This window comes from Nelumbo nucifera, chromosome 6 (genome assembly GCF_055504915.1).
Source record: "Nelumbo nucifera cultivar China Antique chromosome 6, China Antique-T2T, whole genome shotgun sequence".
In the NCBI taxonomy this organism is placed as follows: Eukaryota; Viridiplantae; Streptophyta; class Magnoliopsida; order Proteales; family Nelumbonaceae; genus Nelumbo; species Nelumbo nucifera.
In genome coordinates, this window is record NC_142654.1 from 24,726,176 (window position 1) to 24,751,981 (window position 25,806).

The following is a 25,806-nucleotide window of genomic DNA, read 5'->3' on the forward strand; positions in this document are numbered from 1 at the left end:
TCAGTTCAGTCACTTCAGCTGTTATCACAAATTCACAACTGAATAGTGAATAGTGTCATTTTTGTAGTTTCTTGCAACAACCGGGAGCTTTTTTGGTATTGCGCCTCTTTTCGAAGATGAGGCGTTGTCCGGCGTTTCAAATCCCTTCCTCCTCCCCACAGCTAAAACCGAGAGACAGAGAGAAAAAGAGAGGGAGGAAGAAGATGGCATCGTCTTCTCCTTTTCATTACCACCCATCCATTCCTTTGCCTTCTTCTTCCAAGCTACCGGCGTCTCTGCAACCAACTGTTTTGAATTTCCCGCGAACTTGGGCCCCGCCGGCGTGGAACTCAGTAACCAGTACCAACCGGTTCAAGTGCTCCGCCGGCCAGACCGGGTTCTTCACCAGGCTTGGACGTCTGATCAAGGAGAAGGCGAAGAGTGATGTCGAGAAGATCTTCTCTGGTTTCTCCAAAACTAGAGACAACCTCGCTGTTATCGACGAACTCCTCACGTACTGGAACCTCGCTGAAACAGATCGAGTCTTGGACGAACTCGAAGAGGTCCTCTTTCTCTCTCTCACCACGATTCTGAACTATTTGTTAGTTTGCAAGCGATTTGGTTTATTAAGTTTTGGGAAACCAATTGAATTCTCCTAGAGACGGTGGTTGATAGCATAGCTCTTACTGCAGGCTTTGCTTGTGTCTGATTTTGGGCCCAAAATTACAATTAAGATTGTGGAAATCTTGCGAGAGGATATATTAGCTGGGAAGCTTAAGTCAGGAAGTGAGATAAAGGTAGTCCGATTTGTAATTAGGAACCATATTTGCATTACAGAAGGAAAACACTTGTTTATCTGTCGTCATGTTAAGTCTTTGGGATGTATTGTTGGTAGGATGCTTTGAAGAAGAGTGTACTTGATTTGCTGACTAGCAAAGGGAATAAGACGGAACTTCAACTGGGGTTCAGGTTTGATCTTCATGGGTTTTCTCGTTTTATTGTGCTAAGCAGCTTATTGTTGTCTTTATCTTTTTTCTCCCATTCACAGGAAACCAGCTGTAATCATGATTGTTGGTGTGAATGGAGGCGGGAAGACAACGTCTCTTGGTAATGTACTAGAAATCAATATGTTTGAGTTATCCATTGGCTTCTATTTCTAAAATTTAAGGTTCTCATCTTTCTTGTCATGGCACTTTAATTGTAATAAATTGATGTTCTTCGAGCAATCCGTTCACTATTATGTTTTGCAGGAAAACTTGCTCACAGACTAAAGAAAGAAGGAACTAAGGTTAGATGCTCTAACTGTGGCAGTGCTTCAGATTCCTGGCTTCTACTAAAATGCAAAAATTGGAAAGTGTCCATTCTAGAGCTCCTGATACAGATTATCATTCTTGTTTCACCTGAATTCAATTACTTAGAAAACTAGCTTATTGAAATGAAAAAAAAAAAATCAGAACTTGATGACACTGGAGACACTGAATCATACAGTCCTGGCATAACACCCCCCAAAAATAAAATAAAATAAAAGAGTAAAGAAGAAACTGAACTATATATAAAACAGAAAATTCCATTGAGACATCCCTTGTTATTTGAAAATTAAATTTTGAAATGCATGTGGTATCATAGTAACTATTCTCTAATCTTTATACTTGACTCATTAATTTTGCATCCACTCTACAAGTAACCAAGTCTATGTTATTTGAGATTGAACTTGGTGATTGGGGAAGTTTGATCGCAATGGAATCTTGTTCCCAAAAAGTAAGAGGGAAACTAACTTAAGCAGTTGTCGATTCAGAGATTTTGGAATGCCTTAATATGATATGCTTACATATATGACTTAAAAACTTGAACTATGATAACAATAAAAATAAATAATCTACTTATCAATAAAATAAAAATAAATAATTTAAGCTATATATAATTCATAAATCACAGACTAGTATATTAATGTGTTTATCATACTAGGAAAAAATGTCTTATGAAAGGCACAGGAGGGGTCCCTTTTTTATTCAGGAAATACCAAATAGATTTGAGAGATGAGAGCATTAAGGTTACCTACTAGAAAGACTAATCTGATGATAATGATGTACCAGAAAATACAACCATTTTTTTTTTATTTTACTAACCTTTAGGGGAAGCAAATACAACAAGTACTAATCAGTAAGAATTGTAAGATGTTGGCATGTTCAGGTTTGAACAATGACCTTTCGCAATTGTACTTTTATATCACATTGCATGTTACTTTGCAATATAATAAGAATGGGGTCTTATATACTTGCTTGAAGATTAAATAAACAATGCCATATCAATATAAGTATGTTGTCAAATATTAATTTAGCTTTTTAATTTTTCTAGATATTAATGGCAGCTGGTGATACTTTTAGAGCAGCAGCTAGTGATCAACTAGAAGTCTGGGCTGAGAGGACTGGATGTGAGATAGTTGTGGGTGAAGGAGAGAAGGCCAAAGCATCCTCAGGTAGGCAGCAAAAGATTATAGGAGTACAATGGGAGTCTTTTAAGAAATGTTTATCCAAGGTCAGTACATCTTTTATAGATTTCCAAAATGTGGTAGTAATAAATAATCTTCATTTTTTTATGGCAGTTCTTTCTCAGGCTGTAAAGAGAGGGAAAAAGCAAGGTTTTGATGTAGTATTATGTGACACATCTGGCCGTACGTATGAAAAACTTAATAGGTAGCAATTTTTTTTTTTTTAATTTCGCTTATCTGATAGGTTTCTTAATGGGATAGTAATTTGTATCATCAGGTCTACACACTAATTACAGCTTGATGGAAGAGTTGATTGCATGCAAGAAAGCTATTGGTAAAATTATTTTTGGTGCACCAAATGTAAGCTCAACTTTCCTGCATCTTTATATACATTCTATCTTAGTCCATTTAATAGGGTCATGGAACCTTTGAGAAATGACATTTAGCTTTAGAAACTAGATATAAACACATGATACTGCACGAATACTTCTAGATTTATGTAAAGTGGTATGTATTAACAAATTATACTACCAAAATATCTGAAATTTTAGAAACTTAATTAAATTTGACAAGACATAAGTCTTGAGAAATGACATTTTGCTTCAAAAACTAGATATGAACACATTATAAGCACATTATATGGAATACCCAAATCCATATCCATGCCCAGAATTTTAGGAAATGGAGAGTCATATCCCATTCCTGTATCTGTGTCTATATCCATATCTATATCTAGGCATCATAGTTCCCAAATCATTTCCAAAAGTTTCTTGAGATAGGCAAAACATAGACTTATAGAATTTCACTTAGATAAAATTACACTATTCATCTATTCCTTGTTTTCCCATACCTAGATATTTGATGATTAATAGTGAGAATCTTATATAAAGTTGCAATCCACATAAAGAATAAGACCTTTGAGGAGTCATGTGCTTCCCAAATCCATTTCCATGGAAATGTATCTTGAGAAGGGCACATCATAGACTTATAGAAGGATTTCACTGAGATAAGACAACATTTTTTCATGGATGACCCAAGAATGATATTACTGTTTTGACAACTTTTCATTCCAGAAGTTATTTGGAAATATGATTGCTGGTTGTTTGTCTTTCTGCAGAACATTTTTTTGAGAGAAGATAACTGAATTCATCAAGTATTCAAAAGGAGGGGGGGATGTACACGAGAGGATGTACAAGCCTTTTAAGCACAACAAAAGCAAAGAGACAGCCCTATAGGAAGGCAGCGTATTGGAGCTATACAAAGAAACCCTTCTCAGCCCAGATTTAGCTAGATTATCAGCCACTTGATTTAATTCTCTAGGAATCCATCTAAAACTGCAGTGTAAATAAGAGGCAAGCTCCCTGATTTCTAACAACAGATGGGATAGCTTCCACGGGTCTACAATCTATCCTGAAGCCCAGTTAATAACATTTCTCAAATCACCTTCTGCTGCAATGCAGCTGAGCTGCTGTAATTTGGTGATTCTGAGGCCTTCCAAGAGGGCCCTTGCCTCTGCATCAGAAGCATCTTCTGCCTTGGCTGGGCCACTATAGGCCCAAACCAAATCTCCATTTGCTCTTCGAATCAGTCCTCCAATTCCAGCCTTTGATCTGTCCTCAGTGGCTCTCCTAAAACTGCCATCGAAGTTTAGAATAAATTCACAGTCTTGTCTTGGGGAGATTTTAATAGGAGGTTGGGAGTGAAAAGGAGAGGTTGATAGTAGAGCAGCCCAGTTACTATGAATGTCTTGTCTTTCTGCAGAACATTATACTATTATATGTGTTGTAATATGTGCCCTGTCTGTTTTTTATTTCTTTATTTTTTTTATTTTTTTCTTAGTAGTAGATTTCCAACCTAACATTTAAATTTATTCTCAAATAACATACTAAGAATATGCATGAATATGCATGGTATAGTTACACTGGATATGAGAGTGGAAGCAGGGAATTGTTTAAGATTGATAACCGAGAGACTTCGTAAAGCGATGAGGAAGAGATTCAAGAGGATGGTGACCCTGGAATCAAAGCTGAGTGAACTAGGTTCAGATGTTCCTTGACTAGCACATACCAAATAAAAGAAATGAACAAATAGTTTTATAAGGCATGTATTAAACTGGTCATGCTTTATTGAATTGGTTTGTCCATGTAAGGGATAATTTTATGTTAGAAAAAGTTTTGGTGGATGAGTGGCAAGAATAGGAGCAATAAAGTTGAATAGAATGTTGTGATGGAATAGTACCTTCATGACAATGTAAAGAAACGTAGTCTAAAATAATTTGTCATTGTTTCCATCAGATGAAGATCGATTACTATCAAAAGAAAAAAAAGATGAAGATTAATTAACATACCACTTGGAAAGAAGCTTTTAGTGCAAGTTGAAGTTTCTAAAGGACAAAGGAAGACCAAATATGTTATTGATGTAATCTGTACTATATGCCACAGAAGGGCATTCTTGTCTTTTCCCTTTCTTTTATTATGTTTTGGCCACCCTACTATTTAAATTAAAAAGCTGGCGCCGCCAGTAATTGATTTTTGGCTCTTTCTTCTACAGTTATGGTTTTAGGTAATGATATAATATTTGACAAACCAGTTTTTGTGAAAAAAAATGTGTATCAGATTGAGTAAAATGGTTTTCTTGTAATCAACTCCCGATAGGTGAAATGAGGTGAATGATGATATGCTTCCTTCTTTCTGGTCCATAAAATTTATATATTTATTTCTGTTTGTTCAAAATTTAATGACCTAAATAATGAGTTCAATTTAGTGCTATTTTCTGTCTTATCCTTGTTTGAGACTGATTCTTCATATTGCTCTTCATGTTGGGAAAAAAATTCTCACACAACTTTCATGTTACCATCTGGATGGAAATTTTCTTTTTCATTCACAAGTCCAAACTGTCATCGTAGTATATGCTAATAATCTTGGATCATCTATAACCATTTTACAAATTTTACAGGAGATTCTGCTAGTCCTTGATGGGACAACTGGTTTGAATATGCTGCCACAAGCGAGAGAATTTAATGATGTAATATTCCCAACCTCAAATGCTATAATATTTCATTCTTCCCCTCAGCATTCTGATACTTAGGCTGCATTTGGGAATAGTACAAATACAAAAATGATCAGTACAAATACAATTGTCTGGTTCAGAAAATGCAAAATTGGTTTAGTTTTGTACTGATAATTTTGTATTCTTGCCAAATGAGTTTTAGGTGTGATAGGTACAAACACAAATCCTGAGACTGGAATCCGCCTTTTTTACAATGAACAACTTGAGTGCAAAAGTTCGCATCCAGTTTTTGGATGCAAACATTTGCTCTCACTTGATGCATACATGTCTTGGAATCCGTGCTTGCTGTCAGTATCATTACACAAATACATTCTTACCGAACATCTGCAAAACTGAACCTGAATGCATATGCATTGAACAGGCATTTCCACTCTTCCCAAACGCAGACTAAACTATTCAATTCTCATTTGATTATTTGTTCTTCATTCCTGTGATTTTTGTTTGTACTAATGCTATGCTTGTCATTTTAATAAGTTGTTACCATTGACTACCTTCTTTAATTCAACATTTAGATAAAATACTATTCATCCATGTAATTTAAGTTTGTACCAATGTCACTTGCCAATTTATAAGATCATTTTTCTGTGCCTTTTTCTCTTTCATTGAGGGATCTTTATAGTCTCTGACTCTCTCCGAAATCAGGAAGTACAAATGCACTGCCATATGATCCAATTTTTTATTTAAATCAGCTCCTCTGTTGTGATTTGTTATGCCACTTGGGTAAAAACAGTCGAAGTGCTGCAGACCAAACTATTTGCTTACCTTTTGATGTTAGCTACCGAGTAGAACTTTTCTGTTTAATGATTTCGGCACATCCTTTTTTTATAAAAGAACCCCCTAATCATTGATGAAAATATATACTTTAAAAGACAAAAAAAAAGACTCCCATGTTTTGACTAACATTACTGACAGTGGTTTCTTTGTCTTTTCACTAGGTATGTGCCCAAATCACTCCTTATTTCTTTAAGAAACAAGTTTACAATTATAAATAACTAAATAAGGTTCTGCTTTATTTCTTCTACTAATTGAGATGGATGAGTGGTAAAATGATAAAGGATAGGATCAGAACTAAGCACATTCGTGGGGATTTAGGAGCAGCACCAAAAGTGAGAAAATGAAGGAAAATAGGATAAGATGGTTTGGGAAATGCATGGAATACCAATCAATGCACTGGTAAGAAAAATTGTTTGAGGACTTGCAATTTAACCATGAATATGACCCTAGACAAAGTGGAATTGTCAAAACAGATTTCATGCAGTCAACTTCATACAGTTGGGGTTGTTTGTTGAGAAGTTTTGAGCTACTTATTCAACCTGGATATGTTGCTTTATATTTTAATTCCAACTATAAATGAGATCTGAACTCATTCTCATCTGCCACCATTTTGCATTTTCAGCTTTTTAACAAGCTCGGAAGGTTTCCAACAAGCATACTGATTTTTTAATATAACTTTGCGCATATATTGGTGCTATGCCGTGAACTAAATGGTTTAAAAATTCTACCGCAGGTGGTTGGCATCACAGGATTAATCTTGACCAAACTTGATGGTTCTGCACGAGGTGGCTGTGTGGTAATGGTTAAATTTTTTTAGGGATGTAGCCATTGTACTCTTTCAAAACACCTTTAGAGTTGTAAGAATTCTGATTTTGAATGATCTTAAAACTAATGGCATCGCATAACATAACAAAAGCTATTTAAACTCGTGATAATGTAAGAGTAATTTCTATTTTCAGGTCAGTGTTGTAGATGAACTTGGCATTCCTGTGAAGTTTGTTGGTGTTGGTGAAGGGTTGGAAGATCTCCAACCATTTGATGCTGAGGCCTTCGTTAATGCCATTTTTTCTTGAGGCGTGAGTAGTAAGTATTATCATCAACATCTTGGTGGATTCAGTTTGAATTAGATTTCAGTGACATTGGATCTGCCTCACTTCAATTTTCTGTGGCTTGCTTTCAAAATTTCTTCTGTTTTCTGGTCTCCATCTTAGTGCCTCTCTCTACTAGAGTGGGTCTGAGATTTAACAAAGACAAAGGTGCTCAATTATGATTGTGTTTCCTCCTCTTTAAGGTGGCCTACTAGTTTACAACCCAAGGGTGATTGGAGAATGGAGTGAAAGAGACAATGACGAAGTAGATATAGAATTACGTCGCTGGCATCTGAGAATTCAAGTGATTCAAAACTGTTGGGATTGATTTTACTTCCACACTAGTGAAATGGTTTCAGATTGCATGATCTGTGTTGGTGAAAACGAGAAACTCCATGATATGGTCAGCATGCTTTACACCTAGCAACTTGGGAATACAAGAACAGGTAGCTGAAGCTGAACTTCAGTGATCCATACGCACATGGAACTTCAGAAGAGATTGGTAGAAGTTGCAAAGTGTTTGTCATTTGTTGCTTGCTAGTTGGTATTCCTGTATTTAACCATCTTCTTATATGAGTTATTGGGTTGAGTCATCTTGTCACTAGCAGGATGATAATTTATTTACCAGTTTTTTTTTGAGATATACGAGTTTTTGAAGTAAACGGCGCCTTCTTACAGTTTCTATTAATGCCCATCACAATGAATGAAACTCATGACAGGAAAGCCGAAACCCCATTTCTCTTTCTTCCCTACTCCCTACTCAAGACAAGAAAATATTTATTCCATACCAGTTTCTCAGGTGAAGATGAGGCTGATAATGGCGAGATTATTCCTTTATTGGACGACAAATGTACCAGTATATACCATATACATATGGTGAGAGCTACTGTTCACTATTCGAGATTGGTATGACGGGATCGGACTGCCTCTGGGGGCTGACCCAGAACCTCCGCCAACCTGAACACCACCATCTCGAACAACACAAACATGGCTCCTTCGTAGAGGCTCCCCATCGGAAGTAAAGGCCGAGATCCCATGGTGCCGGAAGGACGGTTATGGTCATTATGATCGTCTGCCATGGTCTGCGCGGGAAGAAAAGCAATCGTGGTGGCATGTCGAACGGCCGACCCTGACTCCGGCTGGGCGGTGAGGAGCAGGACACGAGCACCATTGGACCGAGCAACCCCGCAGATGGCGTCGACGGTGGGGAACCCACCAGGGCCAGCAGAGGCGACGAGAAGGTCGGGAGAAGAGATGGGAGGTGTGGTCATGTCGCCGACGCAGTGGGCCCAGAGACCGAGGTGGGACAAGCGCATGCAAAGGGCCTTGAGCATCAGACCTTCGCGACCGACGCCATGCACGAACACGCGTCCACTTCGGGCGGCCGCCCCTGCGATCTCTTCCACCGCCACCTCTAGTGCCGAAGTTGTATTGCTGGCCCGGGAGAAGACGCTGCTTATCTGATCACATATCTGCGACGCCAATGATTGCATTGAATTGTTGACGTCCGCCATTGCTGCTTAAAACTCTTAAGCAGAGCTGCACACTTGCAGCCCTAAGTCGAGAGTGAACTACAACTATTTACTGGGTTGGCTTCTGCGGAGGAGCTCCTTTACCCTTGTAATCCACTCGCCGCGACAGCCATAAACGTCACAGTCAGTTCGACACGATGTAAGATGGGAGTAATGAAAATCCTACTAGGCTACTACGAACTAGAAAGGTATGGTACCTGATGACATATTAAGGAAAAATCTACATATTAATAGCCACCACCACTAACCAATCAACTTGTGTTTTTTCATTCAAGCTCACCCATCGCATCGGCTCATCGCTTAAACTCTTTTAGGTATCGAGGGCGGTGCTATATGGTATCATAGAAATTGCCATGTTATTCAATGTTTGACCACGATCTCTCATGGATCAACGTGTCGATTCACAATTGACGATGCTTTTGATAAACAAATAAGGATTGCTAACAACTGATATAGTACTAACAAATTAATAACTAATCAACATTTTATTGAAGGGTAAATTATACACGGACCCGTAATATGGGTCAGTGACAAAGACCCCCTGCACTTATTTTTCGCAATAAAAACCCTTTGAACTTTGGCCGTTTGACAAAGACCCCCTTGTGTTATCATTCTTCAATTAACTTTGAAAAAGATTTTAATTCTTTTCTAATTTATTTTATCAAGCTTTTCTAAACATCAGATGCTCCGCAATTTACATCGTAGCAGTATCTTACGGTGCTATGAGCTTAGTTGCAAGTTCGCCGGAGACAAGAAATACATCACCGTACTTGATCGGCTCCTATTTACTGTGATGCCCTTGTTCTTGAAATTACAAATCTAAATCACCTTGATTCCTCTGTGACTGCATTTCTTGGTGTTTGTGGGGTCTTTGAGGCTGTTCATGGATCATATCTGATTATTTGGTTGAAATTCAGGTTGATGGGTAAGCCCTAAAAGGCACTGTTACAATTTATTGATAAAACTCAGTAACAAATTTCGATGGTATAGTTGGGAGTGTAGATTTGATGCTTTTAAGGTGGAGGAAGGTGAAGGACGTCTAGCTGTTAACATCTTGATTTCTGGAATTGGTTTCGGAAAAGAAGATTTTATAAGGCCTTGGGAGGGACTAGAGGACAACTTGGAGAGGTATGTGCTACAATGGGAGTCTAAGAATCTGATTGTAGTGGGTAATGTTGCATATATGAAGATAAATTAACGTTTCTTAATTATTAGCATATATCAAACTATCAATTGTTGCGGAGCTCATCACTTATGTAAGCAATAATGATGCAGGAATTAACCCAACTAGGCTATCGGAGAGAATTACAGTCCTTCGGGTAGCAACCGGAGCAACTCATGCACAGTTTGATAAGTCGGGCAACTATCAGCTCTACCTGTTAGGATTAAGAGTCCATTCATGTATATATCCTCTTTGTGTATATCTTCTTTCCTTCTTTCCTTATCATGAATTGTTCAGATATGATAGGAAAGATTGAGTCCCTGTAAGCTTAGGAGTTCTAGTTGCCATAAGCTTAGGAGTTCGGTGGCTGTGTGGCTGTGCATTCATATATATATTTGATGTTTCAATGAATAATACACAAGAAAAACAAATCAGAAAAGCATTAGTTTTACATGGTATCAGAGCCTCGAAACGAAAGCAAGAGGCCTGTGTTCCAAGACCTCTGGAGATCAGCGGCGGTGATCTATTACCAGCAGTGCGAACACTGAGAGGCGGAAGTAGTTCCAGCGGCGGCGATCTATTACCAGCAATGCGAACACTGAGAGGCAGGAATCGTTCCAGCAGCGGCGATCCATTACCAGCGGTCATCTTTCGTTATAGCGGCGGCAATCTCTTACTAGCGGCGGCGATCTATTACCAGCAGTCATCTTTCGCTCCAGCGGTGGCGATCTATTACCAGCGGTGCGAACACTGAGAGGCGGGAATCGTTCCAGCGGCGGCGATCCATTACCAGCGGTCGTCTTTTGTTCCAGCGGCGGCGATCTCTTACCAGCAACGACAATCTATTACCAGCGATCATCTTCTTTTTGGAGCAAAAGCTTCAAAAGCGGTTGGTTGCGGATAGACATGTTCATGGGTCGGGTGGCCCGACGGGCCGGCCCGGCCCGACCCGACCCCCAGACGGGCTTGAACAGGCTTTTTGGCCCGCGGGCTCAACCTCGGGCCAAAAAGCCCGACCCGCATAAAATTCAAGCCGGGCTCGGGCTTTGCCAAACTAGCCTGGCCCGAGCCCGGCCCGGCCCAACCTATAGTTAAACCTAAGTAAAAACCCTATGTGATGTCCATTTGAATAAATTTTTTGATTTGAGAATGTTGTTGATTCACTTGTAGGCCCATTGGTCATTTAAATAGGGGAAAAAACATCTAAACTAAAATAGAAAATGTCCATTTGAATAAGGAAAAATTCAAATTTCTTTTATTAGGTCGGGCTTCGGGCTCGGGCTCGGGCTTTAGGCTTTTTATCAGGGTCGGGCTCGGGCCCAAGTTGTAGGCCCATTGGTCGGGCCGGGCTCGGGCCCAAGTTGTAGGCCCATTGGTCGGGCCGGGCTCGGGCTCGGGCCTAACATTTTTCTGTTAATAAAGAGTCAAAGCCCGGCCCATGAATAGGTCTAGTTGCGGATGACTCGCGAGTTCGGCCACTGCAATCCCAAATTCGACGAGCAACTTTTATAAGGACTGACTCGCGAGTTCGGTCAGTGCAATCCCAAATCCGAAGAGCAGTTTTTTCTATATATTATAAGGACTAAAGGTATTTCTGAAGCTCAACTCCCTTTTGTTTTTTTTGGGATTTGGATTTCTGTCAAGACTTGTGAAGTACGAGATCAGCCCACCGATGGCCGAAAACAGAGAAAAAGAACAAAGCAGTGGTCAATTGATAAGGAATGTGATCTCGCCCTACCTTCTATCAACCAATGACAATCCAAGCAGCATTATCACACAGATCCAGCTTAGAGGCGACAACTATGATGAATGGGCTCGAGCAATAAGAGCGGCCATGCAAGCCAAGAAGAAATTCGGCCTCATCGATTGATCAGTGAAGCAACCTTCGGACAATTTGGTGGAATTGGAAGATTGGTGGATGGTGAATTCCATGCTTGTGTCATGAATTCTGAATACGATTGAACCTAATTTACGTTCAACCGTAACGTACACTGAGATTGTGCAGACGCTCTAGGACGACATAAAGGAGCGATTCTCTGTAGGTAATGGACCACGAGTTCAACAACTCAAATCCGAGCTGGCAAATTGCAAACAAAGAGGAATGACAATTCTGAATTACTATGGCAAAGTCAAGATGATTTGGGAGGAATTGGGAAATTATGAGCAATATCCCACTTGTCAATGTGGAAAGTGCAGCTGCAACATAAGCAGGGCATGGGATAAGAAGCGAGATGAAGAGAAACTTCATCAATTTTTTATGGGGCTAGACGACACGGTCTATGGAGGTGTGTGTTCGCATATACTGAGTACAGAACCCTTGCCAAGTTTGAATCGAGCCTATGCTATAGTAATTCAAGATGAGCAAGTTCAAACCATGACTAGAGCAAAGGAAGAGAAGACTGAAGTCGTGGCCTTCGCAGCCCATGCAGGGAAGAGGCAAAGCGAAGGCAGAGACAAGAACGTAGTATGTACTCACTGCAACAAGGCAGGCCACGATACAGAGTCTTGTTTCCAACTGATCGGCTACCCTGAATGGTGGGGCGATCGGCCGAAGAATAATGCCCATGGAACAGGCCGAGGGCGTGGTGGACAGAAACAAGGAGCAGGGGCAGGAGAAAAAGGACGTGGCGGCCAAGTCAAGGCCAATACAGCCAAAGCCTCTACACAAGGCAATGCGTCTCAAGGAGAATCAATTGATGCAGCCAAGACTCGGTTAAATGGAATAAGTAGTGAGCAGTGGAACAAGTTACTCAACCTTCTGAAGACACAAAAAGAGGGGAGTCAACAACTAAGTGGTAAGCAAAAATTGTCAAAATGGATAATAGACACAGGGGCCTCTCATCATATGACAGGAAGCCTCGAGTTGATGAGAGACATAAATAATGTCATTCTGTGCTCTGTCGGGTTACCAGACGGGAAAGTGACAATAGCAGAGAAATAAGGCACAGTTGCACTGTACAATCATCTGAAACTGACTAGTGTTTTATATGTGCCTAGTTTGAATTGCAATTTACTTTTTGTATCGCAATTGATTGAGGAATCGAATTGTATTGTCCAGTTCACTAATAAATTCTATGTGATACAGAATTGCACTACGAGGATGCTGATTGGAGCGAGTGAGCAGCGAGAGGGACTCTATTATTTCTAGAGCATTACATCAACAAGAGCAATGAAGACTACAGAGAGCAGAACGTGGGATATTTGGCATCAAAGTTTAGGGCATCCTTCTTATAGAATTGTTAAGTTGCTGCCTTTTATTAGCTCTAAGAATGATAATGATGATAGTATTAAGGGTTGTGATGCATGCTTCCGAGCTAAACAATGTCGAGAAGAATTTGTTTCTAGTAATAATAAAGCATCCGATATTTTTGAGTTAATTCATTGTGATTTATGGGGCCCTTATAGAACTGCAGCCTCTTGTGGTGCTCATTATTTCTTGACCATAGTAGACGCTTTTTCTAGAGGCGTTTGGATCTATCTTCTGGTTGATAAGACGGAAGTGGGACGAGTTCTTCGAAATTTTTTTGCTATGGTTCAAAGGCAATTTAACAAACCTGTAAAGGTGATCCGTACTGATAATGGGACTGAGTTTGTCTGCCTGGGTAGTTATTTTGCTGAAAGTGGTATTATTCATCAAACCACTTGTGTCGGGACCTCTCAACAAAACGGGAGGGTTGAACATAAGCACCGCCACATACTCAATGTTGCCCGAGCTTTGCACTTTCAAACTAGCTTGCCTATTGATTTTTGGGGGGAATGTGTCTTGACCGCATGTTATTTGATCAATCGGACACCATCCATTCTGTTGAAGGGAAAGACTCCCTATGAAATGCTATTTGGGTGACCTCCTTCTTATGATAATGTGCGAGTTTTTGGTTGCTTAGCATATGTGCACAATCACGGACATGGAGGGGATAAATTTGTCAGTCGGAGTAGACAATGTTTTTTTGTTGGGTATCCTTTTGGAAAGAAGGGTCAATTTAATTATGGAATAGGTGGGACAGATGAGGTATTGGTACCATCCACTTGTTTACCTGGACTAACAAATGGCGAGATGGAGACCACCCAGCGAGGTGAACTCGCTGAAGAATGAGTCCGTGTAGAAGAAGAAACCCACATAGACCCAAATGCAAATGCTAGTGAACCCATGCATTCTTGTAATGCCACCATAGAGATTGCAACCGAAGACAGTTCTGATGTCAGGGGGGGTGGCGATGTTGAGCAACAACAGCACTCTGAATTTCATTTGGGGTATGGGCATTGACAGAAACAACAGTCCACAAGGTTGAGAGATTATGTGCTTCACACCACACAGCGCTTGAGTCCCTCTCCGCGTCCCTTTGCAAGCTCACTCGGCCAATCACATCCTGTAGGTAGTCCTTGTCCCATAGATAACTATGTGAATTGTAACAGTTTTTCTTGTCAACATCGTGCTTTCTTGGTAGCTATTACTGTAGGAGTTGAACCTACTTTTGCTAAGGCCGTAAAGGATGAAAAATGGAGGGATGCAATGCAGAAAAAAATATAAGCACTTGAGAATAATCAAACATGGACCGTAGAGCCTTTGCCATCCGAAAAATGAGCCATAGGATGCAAATGGGTGTATCGAATCAAGTACAACGCTGATGGGACAGTGGAAAGATACAAAGCCCGTCTCGTGATTTTTGGGAACAAGTAGGTTGAGGAAATTGATTATAATGAAACTTTTGCCCCAGTTGCAAAAATGGTTATTGTCCGTACCTTTCTTGTAGTCGCAACAGCTAGAAATTGGGAGCTTCATCAAATGGACATACATAACGCATTCTTGCACGGTGACCTTCATGAGGAAGTCTACATGCGGATGTCTCCTGGTTTTAGTCAGATAAACAAGGTATGGTGTGTCGGTTGCGAAAATCTTTGTATGGCTTGAAACAAGCGCCGAGATGTTGGTTTGTTAAATTAACCGCAGCCTTGAAGACATATGGGTTTCAGCAATCAGGTTCAGATTACTCCCTATTCACCTTTCGTCGAGACAGGGTGCATGTGCTTGTTCTCATGTATGTGGACGACATTATCGTGTTAGGTAATGATCGTTTGGCAATTCAAGTCTTCAAGAAATATTTGAGTGACTGCTTCCATATGAAAGACTTGGGACCATTGAAATATTTTTTGGGCATTGAAGTTGCCCGAAACTCAACAGGAATTTTTTTGTCTCAACGAAAGTATGCTCTGGATATTATCTCTGAAGTTGGATTACTTGGTGCAAAACCTGCTCCTTTTCCTATGGAGTAGAATCACAATCTCGCCTTGACAGATGGGCCTCTCTTATCTGATCCTGAGCGATACAGGCGCTTGGTGGGCAGGCTTATTTATCTCTCAGCAACTCGTCCTGAGTTGTCTTATTGCGTGCATGTTCTGTCCCAATTTATGCAACAACCGCAAGAAAGACATTGGGAGGCTGCATTGCGAGTGGTGCGCTACTTGAAAGGAAATCCTGGTCAAGGAATTCTCTTGCGTTCAGATTGTGACTTGCAATTATATGCATGGTGTGATTCAGATTGGGCGAGCTGTCCTCTGTCCCGACGTTCTCTGTCTGGATGGTTTATTCTTCTTGAAAAATCGCCGATCTCCTGAAAAATTAAGAAACAACACATTGTGGCTCGTTCTTCAGCGGAAGTAGAGTATCGTTCTATGGCCACGGCCACGTGTGAATTAAAATGGCTGAAGGGATTGTTATTGGCTCTTGATGTTATGCATTCAAACTCAATGCGATTATATTGTGCTTGTCAGGCAGCATTGCATATTGCGGCAAACCCAATGTTTCATGAGCGTACGAAACATATTGAAGTTGATTGCCATTTTGTACGTGATGAGATTCAAAATGGTTGCATTCATCCTGCTTACGTATCGACTACCGTTCAACTGGCTGACATTTTTACAAAGGCACTGAGTCGTAGAGAATTTGAATACTTTTTCCGCAAATTGGGCATTCACAATCTGCATGCTCCAATGTGAGGGGGTGTTAGGATTAGGAGTCCATTCATGTATATATCCTCTTTGTGTATATCTTCTTTCCTTCTTTCCTTATCATGAATTGTTCAGATATGATAGGAAAGATTGGGTCCCAGTAAGCTTAGGAGTTCTAGTTGCCATAAGCTTAGGAGTTAGGTGGCTGTGTGGCTGTGTGGCTGTGCATTCATGTATATATATTTGATGTTTCAATGAATAATACACAAGAAAAACAAACCAGAAAAGCTCTGGTTTTACACTACCATATTATGTTTTAATTTGCATGGATAAATCTGGGTCTGAATTCATGGATTAAGTAGACCTATTCTTCCCTCCAACACGATGTAACCCAGTCAAGATTAAAGAACCAATTCAAACACACTCTTGTGCAAGGTAGACGTTGAACTGAAGCACAATTTTGTCGCCATCGGTCGTGTGTTGATTGGGCGGATGAAGGGTCTGAATCGTGGCGTATCCTTTTGCATTCTCATATTTGTCGCTGCCTCACTCTGGGGTTGCTGTTAGGTGGACACCGGAAAAGCTAATTGTGTCATCCTGAAGATCACCGCCATGGAACAATGCCATGAGCTTCTGAAGAGTGATTGTCCCTACCACGGAAGTCCCCAGCTCATGTCCTTTAGTTATTTCATCGTCGATCGCGGTGACTGTCCCAAACATGAGCTTCTTCAGAGGCTCCGCCTAGTAGTTGGTCGGCATTGACAAATGGAAGGTTGTTGCCGCCATTGACCAGGTTGTGTTACCGTTGTTCTGAATAACGGTGTTGCCACCAAGGCCAGCAATGCAATGCTACTAAACACCGCTGGAGATGGCGCCACAGAGGCAACATTTCGGTCAGGACCAACTTCTCTCAACTCTCGGTGCCATTGCAGGGGCAACATTTTCTGTTCTTTTTAATAGGATTTGTTGTTTTTACGTGTGAAGAAGTCGTGAAAAATAAAAGAAAATAGAGAAAATTTAGTGGGGCATTTTCATATTTTGATAATATAATTCCTTAACATCTGAGGGGGTCTTTATTGTAAAAATAAATGTGTTACCCTTTTTTCAAATTCACGTAGGGATCTTCACTGATTAAATTCTAGAGGTTTTTATAACCCCAAGATTTCTACGGATTGATGTTAAATTCATGGGCAGGATGCCGTTCAGGGGGGGCTACTATAGATTAGGAGGGGTTGCATTTCAGATTTCTGACGTGGATTACAAACAGGCAAGTATCGTACCTTCTCGGTGAATTCACATGTTATGAATTCGTCCGTCAACCTTTTATATGGATCCTCCAATTAGAGGGCAACACGTCATTAAGATTTAACTGCAATTATCGTTCACTATCAAAGTTTTTAGACTTAAACACCGAATTAGAGGTAGCCTATCAACTCCATCTAATCTCTCTTTTTCTTGCTCTCTCTCTTTCTCTTCTCCTATTCTCTTTTCTCCTTTTCTTCTATCTTGATTCGATGACCTAACTAGATAATAAATGCCTCCACCCTGTTGAACACTCCCTAACGACGACATTCAATGGGAACGGGATCTGCTCCTCACACATGGGCGCTTCACATGTACATCCACCGTCCATTGGGAACATCTTCCGTAAATAATAACTTATAAGGGAGATGATGAGGGGTATTTTGCTCAGCCCACTTGATGGACACGTGGACGTTGTCAGTGACGCAGTGTCCCACTCAGCAAGACAGCTCGTCGGCTCGACATGTAGCAATCAGTATCAGGTACGAAGCCGAGCTAGAGCAAGCTCGGCCCACAACGTCCGATACATTAGAATAGCTCACTGAAGTAACACGTGGCAGTCAGCATCAGATACATGGCCGAACTAGGGCGAGCTCAATCCTCCGACAGCCCCACAAATAACGCCCATGTAAGCGCTATAACCGCAACACAGAGAACGGTCCACCGAGTTGACCACCTCCAGACCAGCAGGTGACCTGTAACCGCCGCATGGATCTAGCAAACAATTGACCTGGTAGCACCTAAACCTCGGGTAGCTATAAAAAGACCCCAGGACCACTCCAAAAGGTATGTGCACATAAGCTCTCACTCTCTCTTATTCTCTCTCATAAAGGACCATTCGCTAACTTAAGCATCAGAGTGTCCCCCTGGGTAAAAATTTACCTAGGCACTCTAACCTCTCCTCCTTTTCAGCTCTCAGCTCGGACATCCAACTCGGCCTCATAGCTTGGTACTATAGCTTGAATCACGACTGTAGACTGAACTCAGTCCGAGCCACCTCATCAGATACGAGGGAGTGAACATATTTTGTGCCTCATTTATTGGTGGGCATATTTTTTGCTTCATCAATTGGCGCCATTTGTGGTAAACGCAGTGAAAAGCTAGTGTTCCCTCCTATTTACCTCTTATTTTACCATCTCTCACTTCAAAAAATAAAACTCTCTAAATGGCACTTTCAGGAAATCAATCCACCAACAACATCAATGGCCAGATCCCGACCATCACTATTGGTCAAATGGATGTTCCACTATCGCAAGCAGAGAATGTGAATATGCCGCCCCCATCTATGGAACCAACAGTACCTTCTGCAGTAGTGGATGTGCGGCAATTTTATGTGCGATGTGTCAATAACATGACTGAACAAATGCGGTCGTGGGAAAACCGGTTTGTATTTATCACTGGACAACAACAACAACTATCCCAGCAGCCACATCAACAGCAACCTCAGCGGTTGTCCCAACAATAGCCACACCAGCAACAGTTCTGTCAACGATCCCAACAACCCCACCTGCAATCTCAGTAGCGGAGTCAACCTCGGCACCCGACGATGTTCGGACTACCAGCACCCAGGGGCAGCCAACCTCATGACAATCAACAGCCCCTTATCCAACCACCAGAATCAAGAAGGCTTGCCTCAATCATGAGTGTGTAGCCAGATCCACGTTCCAAACGAAGAAGGCATTGTAGCACCGGATGAACAAGGACCAACGGAAAGCCAGGCAGAAGCCCCCGTTGAATCTAATGCGGTGAGCTCTGCCAAGGGTACTGGAAGAAAAAAAAAGCATCGTGCAGGAAGAAAGACATGGCTCGCTTGGGCAAGGGGCGAAGCACAACCGGGAGAAGGTAGCGTGACAACGGGGAGAATAATCTCCTTATCCAATCAACCTAGTTTGACTAGGGAAACCTCGCTTGCACCAAAAATCCTTAGAGCTCCACGCCCCAAAAACTTTCGAGCACCTACCCTGGAATCTTACTGAGGGAAGTCGAATTTGGTGGAGCACGTTAATAGATTTCAAGCTTTAATTCTCCTTCATGGAGTTAATGATGCTAGTATGTGCATAGCATTCACCACCACTTTAAAAGAAGCAGCTTGGTTATGGTATTTGGGATTGGCTCTAGGGTCCATAAAAAATTGGGACCAATTCACCCAACACTTCATCAACCAATTCATCACAAAAACGTCGCATTCTAAATCAGCTATGTGCCTGTTCAACATAATCCAGAAGTCCAATGAGCCACTTAGGGAATACATTCGACGCTTCGACATGGAAAGGTTGCAGATCCCTGCTTTGGATCCCTCTATATAGCTGATAGCAGCCAAGAAAGGCATTAATCACAAAAAAGTTGAAATGGGAGCTAGAACTCCACCCTCCAGCTACTGTGGAAAAATTCCTCACCATCGCCCACGAATACATTAGGGTGGAAGAAGTAGTAGGTGGGGAGATTGAGATTACAAGAAAAAGGAAACGAATAGATGAAGAAGCAAGTACCAGCCGAAACCAGGCGAAGGAGTAGACAGCCTCATAAAAAGTAGATCCCCAAGGAAAAGGCACAACATCTCGCCGCATCAAAAAAGCAGGTCATCAAACATAAGAGCAGGACAACGATCGGAAACACCTCCTACATACAACAGGATATTTACACCACTGAATGCTCGCAGAAAGGAAATTATCATGCATATCCAATCAAATGATTATGTGAAATGGCCTCCCAAGATGAGGATAGACCCTAGCACCAAGAACCCGAACAAGCATTGTCATTTCCACAAAGACTACAGGCACGACACTAAGAACTGTTGGAACCTGCAAATTGAAATCAAGGACCTTATCAAGTGAGGCTACCAGAAACACTTCATCAAGGACGAGCGGACCCAAGGAATAGAAGCCAATAAGGAAGCACTGCAGAATAGTAGGCAGCAGGAACCACCAGCTAGAATCCAACAGGCTCCAAAGAGACAAGTTAGGGGAACAATCAACATAATCACAAGGGGCTCCATTATAGCAGGATGCACCTCATTTGCTGGGAGAAACACGATACACGAGTTGGAACAGAAGGATGACCAGCCCCACAAATGCCCCAAAATGGAAAAGGTCATTAATTTTACAGAGGATGACATGCAGGGGATCCAATACCCTCATCATGATGCACTGGTGGTAAAATTGCTAATCAATGATTTCAAGGTAAAAAGGATTTTGGTAGATTCAGGCAGCTCGGCTGACATCTTATTCGTCGAGGCCTTTAAGAGAATGGAGTTGAGTAAGGCTGACCTACAACCTGCTAATATACCTCTGGTAGGATTCAGTGGGGAAGTAGTTCGCCTGATCGGTAGGATTAGGTTACCGATTGAAGCTGGCTCCCCGCCCCACACAGTTCGATTGGAACATGATTTCTTAGTAGTAGCAGCATCATTGCCTTATAATGTAATCTTGGGACGACCAATTCTACATGTATTGTGAGCTATAGTATCCACATACCACTTAGCATTGAAATTTCCAACAGACACCGGGGTGGGAGTGTTGTGTGGTGATCAACTAGAATCTCGGAAGTGCTACATGGCCTTATTGAAAGGTAAGGGAAAGATGATAGTCAACATCGACCTGGACCCACCACCAGAAAACACTAAGGAAAGAGATCACTCGACCGAGGACACGGTAGCAATACAAGTCTCCAAAATTGACCCTGAGAAAATGCTATGGATAGGAGCTCACTTAAAAGATCCCCTATGATCTGAATTGGTAAGTTTTTTATTAAAAAATCTAGATGTTTTTGCTTGGTCGGCAACTGAAATGCCTAGAATAGACCCTAAACTAATAACTCATAAACTTAATGCGGACCCTATAGTTAGACCAGACCAACAAAGGAAGAGAAACCTTGCCCCGGAAAGGTGGGACATAGTAAATGAAGAAGTAGGGAAGTGTTAGCTACGAACTTTATAGAAGAAGTCCAGTACCCGAGCTGGTTAGCGAACCCAGTCTTAGTGAATAAAGCAAACAGTAAGTGGCGGATGTGTATAGACTTTACGGGCCTAAACCGTGCCTGCTCAAAAGACAGCTTCCCCCTACCCAACATAGATCACTTGGTGGACACGACCTCAAGATTCGAACTACTCAACTTTATGGATGCCTATTCGGGATACAATCAAATCCTTGTGGACCTTGAAGATCAGGAGAAGACTGCATTTACTATTGAGATAGGCCTGTATTGTTACAAGGTCATGCCATTCGGTTTAAAGAATACTGGAGCGACCTACCAACGATTAGTGAATTGTATTTTTTCAAAGTTAATTGGTAATAAAGTAGAATGCTATGTTGATGATATGGTTGTAAAGACTCTATTTTCAAAAGAATTGGTTTCCGACTTAAATCTTGTATTTGAAGTTTTGCGAAAACACAACCTAAAGTTAAACCCAAACAAGTGTGCTTTCGATGTGACCTCAAGAAAGTTCTTGGGCTATATCGTCAGCTAGCGAGGTATAGAAGCCAACCTAGAAAAAATCCAAGTGATCTTAGATATGAGACCACCCAAGACGATTAAGGAAACCCAAAAACAGGACGAATAGCCACCCTGAACCGGTTTATGTCCAAATCAGCTAGTAAGTGTCTTCCATTCTTTAAGGACACAAAAAAGAACCAAGACTTCGAATGGACCAAGGGATGCCAGATCGCCTTTGACGAACTGAAGCAATACCTCAGCTCGCCCCCTCTACTGACTAGGCTAGAGGTGGGAGACGAGCTCAAACTCTACCTCTCTACAAGTGATGAAGTGGTAAGCTCAGTCCTTGTCAGAGAAGTAGAAAAAACACAACTACTCGTATACTATGTTAGCAAAGTACTCCAGGCCGTTGAAATGAGGTATCCAAACATCGAGAAGCTCACCTTCGCCTTAGTATTAGTGGCTCGAAAGCTGAGACCTTACTTCTAGGCACACTCCATAGTGGTGCTAACAGACCAACCCCTGAAGCAAATTCTCCTGAAGCTTGAGATCTCGGGAAGATTCACCAAATGGGCAATTGAGCTCAGTGAATATGATATCCGATTCGAGCCGCACACAACAATCAAAGCGTAGGTCTTGGCAGATTTTATCGCCGAGTGTACCTTCAGCTCATCATCACTTGGACATATAGTGCTAACAGCGGAAGCCTTATCTAGCGCGGCACCGCCACCTCGCGAGAAAGCGAGCTGGGATGAGGAGACCTAGATACTTCACGTAGATTGATCGCCTCATCAGGGCGGAAGAGGAGATGGGTTAATATTATACGGGACCCTATGGAACAAAGCTGGAATATGCACTCTGGTTTCTATTCCGAGCATTAAATAATGAAGCTGAATACGAAGCCCTACTAGCAGGATTGGCATTAGCAAAGGAAGTAGGAGCCAAACACATGGTAATATGCAGCGACTCACAGCTCGTCGTAAACTAGGTAAATGGGAACTATGAGGCTCAAAACTCCTCAGTGATAGCATACCTCACCAAAGTTAGAGAACTCCTACCAGTTTTCAAATCATAGTATCTCCAATAAATTCCAAGATCAAAGAATACAGAGGTTGATGCCCTCTCTAAATTAGTAAGTACGATGGACTCGACAAAACAAGCCATCTACATAGAAGAACTACCACGACCCTCGATAGAAAAAGCAAGTGAGGAGGTCACCAACATCACTACTGCTGAGCCAAGTTGGATTGACCCACTCTACAATTACCTGAAACACGGCACACTACCAACGGAAAGAAATGCAACTCGCCAGATAAAGTGACAGGCAACTCACTACGTAATAGTAGGCGAGTTTCTATACAGAAGATCCTTCACGATGCCCTACCTACGATGACTAAGACAAGCTGAGGCAAATCAAGTTCTACGAGAAATCCACAAAGGCCTCTGTGGAGGACACATAAGGGGCAGGAGCCTCGCCCAGAAAGCCCTGCGACAAGGATACTACTAGCCCACCATGAAAGTAAACGCATCCGAGCTGGTCCAACGGTGTGATCAGTGCCAACAGCATACGAACATCCTACACCAACCCACTGTCGACCTAAGATACTTAACCAGCCCATGGCCATTTGCGCAGTGGGGCATAGATCTATTGGGGCCCTTCCCACTGGCCAAGGGGCAAAAAAAGTTTTTGGTGGTAGTTGTGGATTACTTCATTAAGTGGGTTGAAGCAGAACCCCTAGTGACAAGAACAACTCGTAGCGTCCAAAATTTTTTCTAGCGAAACATAGTGTGCAGTCGGTCTACCAAGAGTGTTAATATCCAACAATGGAAAACAGTTTGAAGACATTAAGTTCCAAGATTGGTGCGATCAAATGGGAATAGAACAAAGATTCACATCGGTGGCACATCACCAAGCTAATGGACAGGCCGAAGAGCGATACTACGAGGATTCAAAGCCTGGTTATCTCGAGCCAAAGGACTATGGATAGACGAGCTACCCAGCGTGCTATGGGCCTATCGGACCATTGCCAAAATGGAAACCGGTGAAACACCCTTTAACCTGACCTACAGGACCGAAGCCATGATACCAATACAATTAGAAATTCCAACCCTGCAATCTAAAGCGTACGCCGAAGGAACAAATGGGGAAGAGCTGCGAGCTAACCTCGACCTACTAGAAGAAACAAGAGAACTCGCCTACATTTGGACTGCAGCGTACCAACAACGTGTTGCGCAATACTATAATTCTAAAGTCAAGAAACGAAATTTCAGGGTCGGTGACCTAGTGCTCAGGAAAATCATGGTACCTAAGACAGGAGAAGGGAAGCTCGGTCCGAACTGGGAAGGACCCTACAAGGTTTCTAAAATTTTCGGTGGAAACACATATGAACTCGATACACTCGAAGGGAAAAAGTTCCTCGGTCTTGGAACATAGATAATCTACGATGATACTACGCATAAACAAGGATCTGGATAGCTCGCTAGTGCCAAAAAAATAGCTCGGCAGGCATCTAACGAACCCGGAATGATACGACATGACTGAATGACATAGAATAGGCGTGCACAAAATATCGAGAAAAACAAAATTTCTTTACTACAAAAAAGGATTTCTTTAGTTCGGACGAATGTGGGGCATGCAGGCCCAAAATCTTGACAAGAGCTTGAAAAGCGCCCGAAAACAACAGAGAAGAACCACCAGATACCATAACAGATCCCTCAGCCGAGTTGAGAAGCAGGCTACTTGTCACCGTCATAAGCCTCCTTGCCCTCTCCCCCATCAAACTACTCTTTGTCATCTTCCTCCTCCTCCTCCGGGGTTAGCGACTCTTCATCCACTTGGGTGACAAGTTTGGGCGGCACTTTCTGAGAAGTGATGGAGCTGACGTCAATATCGGGGTAGAGAGACTTGAGATAGTGGCGGCATAGCTTGAATCCCCTCTTCATTGAAGGAACATTGTCTAGTGCCTGCTGATTTTCATACTCAAGAGTCTTCGGGTAAGAAGCCACCACCTCCGCCCTAGCTCGCTCAGCCCCTTGACACTCCTTCTGAGAACACCTCGACATCGCCTCAGACAGCTCGCATTGCAAACGTTGATGCTCTCCATGCTCCCCCTCTGAGTCCAGCCTGAGCTTCTGCACAACAAGCTGACATTGACCTGTAGGCCAGTTCGCTCCTTCTAGTAGGAATAGGCACGATCTAGCAAAGCTTGGCCATAAGAGAAAAAAGAACCAGGGTAAAAGGAGGAATGTTGGCGATTCGAGCTCCAGCCTCTACAAGAGAAAAAGCTGCATCTACATGATACACTGGATCATCCGATCGACAGCCTCTATAAGGTCCATCTCAGTGATTTGCAGCATGTCCACCGAAAGAAGTATCCCCCTACCGATCTGGAGCGCCACCCAAGCATCACTTAGCTAGTCAATCAACTTGACATCCATAATACAAGGAGTAAAATGAGGAATGTTAGAAAGATAAGGGCCCGTTTCCCATGCAGGCTCAGGGACAGTAGAATCCGGCTCGGCAAGCATCGGGTCCCCCTCCCCTTCCAGATCAACAATGGGGGGAGTCCTGGAAGAGAAAGCACCCCACGATAGCCTGTGCTCAGCTCGATGCTTCTTGCGGGCAGATCTCCACTCAGCAGACATCATGGAGGCCAAGCTCGCCATACCTGGAAAAGCAAAAAAGCACCAGTTATCAAAACAAGGGGAAAGTTTAAATAGACAAGTGACCTGAACTGAATGTGCAATAAGTGGCCAAACATCCGACCCACATATCCGGCTCAGGCCCGCTTGCACAAGCATCAGTTCGCCTAGAAAATCCTCAATTCTAAAACGTTCTCGGATGAGCCACTGAACGACAGCCCACAATTTGTCATCCTTGCACTCAGGAACATGAAGCGATACTATAGGCCCTCTCGGCTTTGGTGCACATGAAGCAGTACTATAGCCCCATATCTCAGCGTAGCCTGCGACTAACAGGCTACTGACAGCTATAAACCGATGCGCGCACCGAATTCATCAATGGGCCAATCACAA

The 25,806-nt window shown here is 42.1% G+C and overlaps 2 protein-coding genes across 3 annotated transcripts; one reads left to right on the plus strand and one right to left on the minus strand.

Moving 5' to 3' along the window:
- The first annotated feature begins 101 nt into the window (after window positions 1-101).
- CPFTSY (signal recognition particle receptor protein, chloroplast (FTSY)) lies at window positions 102-8,060 on the plus strand. 2 transcript variants are annotated; one of them, XM_010280296.2, is made up of 12 exons: window positions 102-542; window positions 672-776; window positions 875-948; window positions 1,028-1,086; window positions 1,230-1,267; window positions 2,335-2,455; window positions 2,582-2,650; window positions 2,745-2,827; window positions 5,423-5,491; window positions 7,044-7,106; window positions 7,270-7,393; window positions 7,602-8,060. In XM_010280296.2, exons 1-11 carry the CDS (start codon window positions 117-119, stop codon window positions 7,381-7,383), a joined length of 1,221 nt encoding a protein of 406 aa, XP_010278598.1. In that variant the 5' UTR covers window positions 102-116; the 3' UTR covers window positions 7,384-7,393; window positions 7,602-8,060. The 2 variants fall into 2 exon arrangements, with proteins under 2 accessions (XP_010278598.1, XP_088745461.1); XM_088889335.1 differs by lacking the exons at window positions 5,423-5,491; window positions 7,044-7,106; window positions 7,270-7,393; window positions 7,602-8,060 and adding an exon at window positions 3,585-3,740.
- Window positions 8,048-9,038, minus strand: LOC104612739 (Sugar isomerase (SIS) family protein). Its single transcript, XM_010280297.3, has one exon. The coding sequence runs from the start codon at window positions 8,910-8,912 to the stop codon at window positions 8,292-8,294; it is 621 nt and encodes a 206-aa protein (XP_010278599.1). The 5' UTR covers window positions 8,913-9,038; the 3' UTR covers window positions 8,048-8,291.
- Window positions 9,039-25,806: the final 16,768 nt, after the last annotated feature.